We start from the raw sequence: 8661 nt of genomic DNA, 5'->3' as shown, positions 1-8661 counted from the left end.
AGAAAACACATGACTCGCGAGAGTTCTACGCCTCATCTCTTGCTGCCTTTACGTGCTCCTCGTAGCTTCTACATCCAAATTCTAGAGTGGAAAACGTGAATTGTCGTGCATTAAGTGCTTTTGGTCGGAAATAATAAGAACAATGATCCTGTAAAAGGTAGATTTTGGTGGCGTCCATACTGTCCACCACTTTCCCCTGCGATACGTCACCTAAATGGCACATCTGAACAACTCGGGTGTCGTAGAAAATTCCCACTTTCATGTGCGTCGAACTGATAACTTTGTTATTTCCGACAGCACACAAAGGCAGCACGCATAGTTACTAACTACCATAGCTAGCGAGTAAGGTAACGTTAGTTTTGCGAAGTATGCAAATAGTGAGAACACTTCTCACAGCTTTCGTACATACTAGCTAGCTACTATTTTCCTCTGAGTATGAATTAATGAATTTATCTGAATACAGAGCTGGCAATGCGTTCAATACATCGTGTTTTAAACTAAAGACAGCGTTAGCTAGACTAGTCGGCTAGCTACCTTGACGTTACCAGCCGTGAAGTTACTTGGCTAGTATTGTTTAGGTTAGGACGCTCCTGAATTAACGCTGTTCGTAATCAATTGCTTTGTATCGAACAAACCGCACAGTGCTCCAGTTTAAATCAGTGGTCAAAGCCAGCCAGTCAGTCCACTAGATAGCTTACTAGTTTTTGTGTGGAAATGGACAAATTTGTAGTGCGGTTACCCAAGGGTGAAACATCCAAAGAAACGAAGAGCAAGGACAAGGTTTACAGGCAAACGACGATCGAGTCTTTACGGGTGAGCTAGTAATAGGCCTACACGTGAAAAAAGAGGCTAAGTTACTGTTACTGAGTGATAGATTTCTTTTAGGCATCCTGTCAATTGCTGCTATTTGTGTGTCTTACAGAGGGTGGTTGTGATTGAGGACATCATGCGCTACAAGTCCATGTTGGAGTTGCCTGAACAGACCAAGGACAACCTGCTGCATGCCTTGACAGAGCTGAACAAGAAGATGCCATCCAGGGAGGTGCTGAAGTCAACAAAAATAGGTAGACCATGGAGTAGTTACCATAAGATCCATCTTTCTGCACGACTTCCCATATACTTCTTTATGCTTTGGGTGATGCTCAGACACACACACAATGTAGACTCACACAATGCACTGTTGATGGGAAGGGCAAACAAGTAAATCAGTTTTCTCAGTAAAATGTTAACCTTCCATCACCTATCTGCTCAGTGTGGTACACACTGTAGAACAAACCCAATCAAATCAAACCAAGATACCCAATACAGATTAGAAAATCCATTCTCTAGATCACTTGATCTACATTGTCTCACGAAAGAATGTACACAATATGATTACAGGCTGTGAGTTGGTCTACACTGCATGCTACAGCAGCAATCAAAACAGTGCTCACCTCATACACACAAGACCCTCCATCAAATACACAATAATACATTAATTTACTGCAACACGTTGAGAAAACTTCTCCCTTCTAAGGTCACACTGTCAACAAAATGCGAAAGCACGTGGACCCTGAGGTGAGTTCAATGGCAGTGCAGGTTTACACTCAGTGGAGAACCTTCATTGAAGAGAATTCCAATAAGCCTTCTATTGAAGTACGCTCCGACAAACAATCTGAAGGACTCAGGAGCAACGCTAGAAGACTAATGGCTGATACCCTGGAAGTCAAGGTGAGAAATCCACTGTAATGGCAAATACCAGTGTACTTACTCTTTGGCTCATTTCTTTCACTGTGCTTCTGTTTTACATTTTACATTATCCATGGGTCATTTCCCATTGTATGGCTTTATTATTTTGGGTAATGCTCGTTTAATGAAAAGCTATGAGATACTCAGTCATATGAACTCATAAAAACCTAGCCCTGATGCATGGTATTCTCCCTTTCTCTCTATGTATGGGATCAGAGAGAACATCACATCAAACTCATTTGTGAATTATTGCAGTTTAATGTTGCCTTCTGTATCAGGAAACGTATATGTACACGTGTAGAACATGAATTAAGACCTTTTCTGAATCAGGTCCACTTAAATTCAGCATACATATGATCCATCAAGCAGCACTTATTTACAAATTGATTTTATTTTCATGTACATATATATTTTCTACAAATAAAGAAAAGGATTTATTGCAAAACTGGCTTTTTCTTATGGTGTAACTCTTTACAGTGAAATTTGTTGATTGCAAGTCCAATGGCAGCCTTTTTAAGTGATCTTTTGCTCTGTTTGGAAAACTGCACATGCTAGCCATTTGGTCACTGACCAGTTAATTACTAATAATGAATACTGAATAATGAATGTATGTTAATTTTATTTTCTTATCTGACCTACAGGAGGATTGTGGCCTTATTGACAACATTGAGAGAGAAGTGTTCCACCAGAGCTCCCGGTTGGTCAGCAGTTCGTACAGACGGACCATTCGGGCGCTAGTCTTTGCCTTCAAACACAAGCCTGAGATCAGAACTCAAGTGAAGGACAGCACAATTTCAGTGAACCAGCTGGTTTCCAACTATAAGAAATAACTGAAGCTGGATAAAGACTGAACCTAAGACTGCATATCGAAGACTTCTGGTGACTTTTCTTGAAATTTATCAAAGTTCTTGGTGCATGCTGTTTTGTTTTGTTTTTTTATTTAAAGTTTTTAAAACATTTTCTCTAAATGAGATAAAAAAAAATACTTTTATACTTTGTGGCACATCATGAGCCCTGTACTGCTTTATTGCATGTAAATCATTGTCAAGAATAGGTAATTTATTGTCAGTGTAGGGATGATTATGCTATTCCTTTGTACTTGAATCGGAGGTGAATTATTCCTCATTTTAGGCAACACAGTCAACATAGCTCTGCTCTGTTTTTATACTGTCAATGAATATTTTTATACAAAATATGACTGTTTCAACGTTAGTGTCCTTTCTTTGCAGAAGATGGTAAGGGTATATTTCTAAAGAAGCACTAGCCATACGATAGCTATCACCATGAGAATGACAGCCAGTACACAGATGCTGATGAAGACGATATCACTCGGGTCATGAGGCTCAGCATCCTCACCCTGCCCGTTGCCATTGCTGGTACTTTCCGCTTGGCGGGCCATCTCATCGAGTCGATGGCGCTCTTCTGTTGAAATGATGGCCACTGTCGCTAACTTCCGCTGGGCATCACACTGCACCTCATATTCCTGCACGTTCTGCTGCTTTCCATCAGAGAAATCAATGTAGAGTGTGTTCACCAGCATGGTGATGTTCCGACGTTTCTGCAAGGGGTCAGGGGTCAATGTGTTAGAAGCAACACACTGTTTATGGCCTGAACTCAAAGTAAAATGTTGCGTGGCATAACATAAATAGGTAATTCTGCTGCACATCATAATGTCTTTTACAGCCTAAGTAGGGTAAATATGTGATAATTATAGTGAGACAGTAACTGCCATGATGCTCTGTCAATACAGAAGAAATGTAGGAGGAATATCAGTGGCTAGTCACCTGGCCAGCAGTACCACAGTTGACAAAACGAGCAAGTATCTTATATGAGGTGGCTGTCAACTGGGCTGCACAGGTTGGGTTCCCCAGGTAGATGCTCTCACGGTCCAGTTGAGGTAAGGACTGCATGGGTATCAAAATTGAAAATTCTGTTCTTGTGCAGCTAATGTTCACCGGCACCACTTGGATTGGAAAAAAGACACACAGTTCACACAGGTTTAACAGCGGCATAAAACAGAGGGGCATGGAAAAGATAAGTCTAATGCGTTACTTTGTTTGCAGATAAAAACATTTTACATTTTTGGTATTTACCAGATTGTCTTACCCAGAGTGATTTATAATGAGTGCAACAGTAGAATTTGCTTTAATTTTTAGATTGCAAACATTGCAAGCAACTAGTAAGAAGTACAAGGCTCAAAACTACAGCACCCAGACAATAGATAGAACCAATATTCCTGTGAAACTAGAATTGTGATAGAGAAGTGCTAGGTAAAGAAATGAGCCTATATAGGACAGATTTACCTCCAACATAAGAAGCAGTGAAGCCCCTATGAGCTTCATTTCTGTCTGTGCTGAGTACCACCAGTAGCTTGTTGCCCTTTGAGATGAGAGAGGGAGTTTGTTCTGTGCCACACCAGCATCCCAGCAGGGGGTCTGTCTGGCTGCCCCCATCATAAACTGCAACAGAGTCATAGTCGCACTCGTCTGACAGACTGTTACGATCCTCCAACTCCATGACTGGGAAGAACAGTTTGATCCGGTATCCAACTGCGAGAGTGATGGTCCAGTGGCAGTTGATGTTGTTTGGGTAGATGTTGGGGTAGTGTGGGCTGCTAAAGTTGCCGCTTACAGCTGTCAGGACCTGCTGGCATTCTCCTGTAAAAGTACAATTGATCAGATAAGTTAGACAGTGTTATCAGTGATATCAGATCGCTACACTGCTTTCAATTTCAGCTTGACAGAAAGTGAGTGGCATTCAAAAATAGGTGAACAAGTTGAACAAGTGTCAGTTTTACTAAAATGATTGATAACAAAATTATTGTATGTTAAAGGATATTAGGTAAGTCCTTGGTTGTGAAAAAGATAACGTGATATTTCAACAATCTAAACAAAATACTACAAATTTATTAAAAATTAATTACGGAGGTATCTCATTTAAACAGGTAGTCAACCCCCTGAGTCAATACTTTGCACCTTTGGCAGCAATTACAGCCTCAATCTTGGATACTTATGTATCAGCTTGGCACATTTGGATTTTGGGATTTTCTCCCATTCCTCCTTGATTTATGAAGCTAGATGGGGAGTGTTTGTGCAGCTAACAGCTGTCTTCTAGTCATTCCACAGATTTTCAATGGGATTCAAGCCTGGGCCACTCAAGTACTTTCACATTCTTGTTCATGGTAGGGATAGTGGTAGGTGATGAGTTATGCCCAGTTTCCGTCAGCTATAGTGCTTTGCATTATGACTGAAGAGTTCAATTTTCATTTGAATCTTTTGTCTCATGCTCTCAGAGTCTTTCAGGTGCCTTATTGTAAACTCCAGGTATGCTGTTATGTCCATTTTTTCCTTTTGGCCACTCTGCCATACAGCTCCGATTTGAGAAGTGCTGCACTGACTGTTCTCTTTCTGGCAAGAGTTCCCATCGCAGACAAGGAACTCTATAGATCTGTCAGCCTAATGATGTTTTATATTTATTTCTAAATCACATCAAATCAGTTGAAATTGCCACAGGTGGACCAATCATGTGTGTCAAGTTGTAGTGATATTTCAAGGGCATTAAAGGAATTTGGACGCACCTTGCAAAGAGCATGAATACTTGTTGACTCAAAGTGTTTAATCTTTTTTACTTTGTAAAAATCAGTAAATAAAAAATCCTGGTTTGCCATTATGGGCAAACCAATTTATATTTTGAATTCAAGCTCTAACACCCCAAATTGTGTATACACGTACAGGGTTTGAATACTTTCTGAGGGCTTTGTATTGCATTTTTGGAATAGAACTCTTCACACCAAGCTTTCTTACCTGAGTAATAGTATGCCTTGAACCCCCGTCCCCCAATGTTGAAGTCAGACTTGAAGACTACCAGAAGCTGGTTGGAAGTGGTGATTATATTTGGGGGTTTATCTCCCCCACAAAAGTTGCCCAGGTGGCGGTGGGTGACCGTGGGGCCGTCAAAGAGGGCCACAAAGTCAAAATTACAGCCCTCATTGTTCTCCAGCTGGAAGTCCAGGAAGACCAGGCTGACCACACTGCTGTTGGAGACATGGATGGTCCAAGAGCAGTCGGCATTATTGCTATACTCCTGAGGGTAGCCTGGACTGGAGATGACGCCTGACAGGCCAGTTAGAACTCCACCGCACATATCTAGAGAGGGTAGAAGGCAAATTCAGCTTCATTGTTTCCCTTTCAACAATAGAGACCACAAAAAATACACACAACCTCTAGAGAGGGAAGTAATTAGGACAGTAATTTGGTGTATGAGGCAGACTTGAAAACAAAAAAGGTCTACCTGCACCACTGGAGTTGCATGGGTTACTCGTTCATTGTACTGCATCTTTACAGTTAAGTACCTAATATCTTCCCAACTCTAGGGTTTTCACTTTCTGGCCAGACTACAGTAAAAAATTGCTATATCTCTGAAAACTGACGATCACACCTTTTTTTTGTTTGTTTTCTATGTAAGGTTGTGGTGAGGCATAAGCTCTCCTGTGAGGTTAGTCAGGAATGGGGTTTATTATAATATTTTTAGCTAAAAACTGAGTTCTGGTGTTGCAACTTGGCCAGAAAGAATCAACCCAACTGTAGGTAGTTAGCCTACTGATCCCTAGTCTAGGGAATGCACTGTACATTGTATAGAATATGACAAGTCACCTTTTCTGTAGCCAACAGTGAACCCCCTGTAGGCCACGTGGCGGTCTGAATGGAAGATGAGGGACATGACGTTCCAGGAGGAGGTGAACTGGGGTGGGGAGATGTCACCACAGAATGTCCCAAGGAGGTTCCCCTCATCCTCAGATATGCCGTTATAGATCTTGATGTAGTCGTAAGCACAGTTGGCATGGTACTCCAGCTCAAAGTGGTGAAAGGTGAGGAGAACAGAGGAACCCTCTGCCACCACAATTAGCCAGGCACACTCGATGTTGTAGGGATACAGGCCTGGGAAGTTTGGACTGGATATATTGCCAGATGGAGCAGATAGGATCCCACCACATTTGACGCCTCACAGTAATAAAAAATAAAAATGTGTTACTTTGTTAAAAGTTGTATTTCAAGTCACAAAGATGCCCATACATCTGTGTATTGTTTGACAATTATAATGAATAACCTTTTCAGTCAAAGGTACTGTATTGTCTAATATATGGAAATGCACAGGACCTTCATAGTTTATGGTTACTTGCTCACTTATTATTTTTTTTCCTATTTTATAACAACTTGATACGACCTTTGAAAGTGTATTAAAAGCCGACATTGAACAATTGAGGCCTAACTTGCTCAGTATGTACAGTACCTGTAAGATAAAGCACTCCCATCAAGTTTAGGCTATGCCCCATCAAGATAACAAATAGCAACTCACCTTTTTTGGAATCAGCCTTGTCAACCACCAGTAGTACATGAATCAGTATAGCCACCCTGAAACTCATGTTGTTATTGTTGATTCGGCTTTTGTCACGCCTCAGATACAATAGCGACAGAGAACGACAACGGCAATGTCAGAGCTTACAGCCTTGAGACGTCAGCAGCGGTGCCTGTAGATGTAATGGGACGTTGAAAAATTCATTCACAGCCTGAATGAGGAACCTGATAGCTAGGCCACCCTTTGCCCCCTTCGCTAAATTTTAATGACTGATATCCAATGAGCGCGAGTGGCTTGTCAGGACACTGTTTGGAGAGATGGTATACATTTTTAATGATTGTCACACACACTGGACACCAGCTGCAGTGGAGTTGATAAAAGAGAGGGGAAGAAAGAAGAGGATGATCACATTTGTCACTAATATAAATGGCTTCATTAGAGAGATGTGAAGGAGAGAAGAGCCAAGAACTATTGATGTCATGGAGTAGGGGACATTGAGTAGACTTTGCTTTGGTTATGTTAAGGCAGCTCAAGTAAGGCTCAAAGACAACAGCCAAAAATCTGCATCTTCCTTTAGAAAGAGCATGCGTATCAATGAAGCAGTGCACAGATGTGTCTGAGAGGCCTATTAGTATGAGCACAAACTGAAAAATATCCCAGCACACTGGATTGAAGCTCCCAATACTTCATTTCTGTTATTACGTTTATTATAATGGCTACTGCTTTGGGGATTTAGCATTGTGACTGAATCTTATAAGTATGCTAAGATTTATATTATCTAACAGAGAGTAAAGCACTTAATTTGATGATTTATCCCTTATTTCAAATGATTCATTACAAACTACTCACTAGCCATGAGCTCTGCAGTGTTTCACCACATTATTTCTCCCAAGCAGGGTCATCTCACTCAAAGATGCATTTTTTTCAAGTGTAAATTCTGTTTACACTCACAGTGTCTGCAGGTGAAGAGTCCCAGATAGAAATTTTTTGCTGTATTTGCCAAATGCCAATCATACTCCATGAGTCAATTCTTCCTGGTTTGGCAGTCTCACACCTGATTAGGGCAGACACATGTAGCCAAAACAATAGAGTTGACTCAGTGGAGTGTAGAGCACATAGACAGACGGGGAGATAAAGCACCTTTAGTAAAAGCCTGTTCTGCAAATAAATGAGTGCTACTCCAGCAGTGCTACAAAGGTTTTTAGACTGAATATCTAATGCCCAAAGCAATGTGGATGCCTTAGGAGACCTGCTAGATGGTGCTGTTGCACTATGAATTTTCACCACTGGCTTTTAAAAAGTCATGCCGAGCTCTAAGCTGAAATAAATAAGAATGTGATTAAAATCAGTCAAGTGTTTTTCACACAGCAGTTCCTGGAACTAAAATGAGCCGCCTCGCCTTTGAATTTTAATTCTATCTCTCTGAAAGCTTGTCATTGTTCAAGGATGTGGGCACTGGGCAGTGCTGAAATGTGTTTCCGAAAGATATCGTTTGTTTAGAGCAATTAAATCACCTATTAGCAAATAAATACCACTTACTCAAAAACAAATAAGGCAAGGTTGAAAACTTGGAAAATT

At 40.9% G+C, this 8661-nt stretch overlaps 2 protein-coding genes across 3 annotated transcripts; one reads left to right on the top strand and one right to left on the bottom strand.

The window, feature by feature from the left end:
- The first annotated feature begins 351 nt into the window (after positions 1-351).
- On the top strand, positions 352-2884 carry tceanc2 (transcription elongation factor A (SII) N-terminal and central domain containing 2). Of its 2 annotated transcripts, XM_078287732.1 has the most exons (5): positions 352-813; positions 923-1064; positions 1517-1710; positions 1945-2011; positions 2370-2474. In XM_078287732.1, exons 1-5 carry the CDS (start codon positions 715-717, stop codon positions 2387-2389), a joined length of 522 nt encoding a protein of 173 aa, XP_078143858.1. In that variant the 5' UTR covers positions 352-714; the 3' UTR covers positions 2390-2474. The 2 variants fall into 2 exon arrangements, with proteins under 2 accessions (XP_078143858.1, XP_071766813.1); XM_071910712.2 differs by lacking the exon at positions 1945-2011 and having other exon boundaries at positions 2370-2884.
- Positions 2885-2916: 32 nt separating this feature from the next.
- On the bottom strand, positions 2917-7178 carry cdcp2 (CUB domain containing protein 2). The gene is made up of 6 exons (XM_071910711.2): positions 7084-7178; positions 6381-6728; positions 5532-5873; positions 4032-4385; positions 3513-3691; positions 2917-3286 (listed from the first exon to the last, which is right to left on the bottom strand). Exons 1-6 carry the CDS (start codon positions 7148-7150, stop codon positions 2978-2980), a joined length of 1599 nt encoding a protein of 532 aa, XP_071766812.1. The 5' UTR covers positions 7151-7178; the 3' UTR covers positions 2917-2977.
- Positions 7179-8661: the final 1483 nt, after the last annotated feature.

Source organism: Centroberyx gerrardi, chromosome 13, assembly GCF_048128805.1.
Source record: "Centroberyx gerrardi isolate f3 chromosome 13, fCenGer3.hap1.cur.20231027, whole genome shotgun sequence".
Classification (NCBI taxonomy): domain Eukaryota; kingdom Metazoa; phylum Chordata; class Actinopteri; order Beryciformes; family Berycidae; genus Centroberyx; species Centroberyx gerrardi.
This window is presented reverse-complemented; position numbering and strand designations above follow the sequence as displayed.

What these genes read in the sequence shown, in the direction of transcription:
- cdcp2 (XM_071910711.2), bottom strand. Translation starts at nt 7,150, where the DNA reads ATGAGTTTCAGGGTGGCTATACTGATTCATGTACTACTGGTGGTTGAC. An exon ending in CAAGGCATACTATTACTCAG is followed by an intron (nt 4,386 to 5,531) that starts GTAAGAAAGCTT and finishes GTACTTTTACAG; the next exon opens with GAGAATGCCAGCAGGTCCTG. An exon ending in ACTGTGGTACTGCTGGCCAG is followed by an intron (nt 3,287 to 3,512) that starts GTGACTAGCCAC and finishes GACCCCTTGCAG; the next exon opens with AAACGTCGGAACATCACCAT.
- tceanc2 (XM_071910712.2), top strand. Translation starts at nt 715, where the DNA reads ATGGACAAATTTGTAGTGCGGTTACCCAAGGGTGAAACATCCAAAGAA. An exon ending in CGACGATCGAGTCTTTACGG is followed by an intron (nt 814 to 922) that starts GTGAGCTAGTAA and finishes TGTGTCTTACAG; the next exon opens with AGGGTGGTTGTGATTGAGGA. An exon ending in CTGATACCCTGGAAGTCAAG is followed by an intron (nt 1,711 to 2,369) that starts GTGAGAAATCCA and finishes TCTGACCTACAG; the next exon opens with GAGGATTGTGGCCTTATTGA.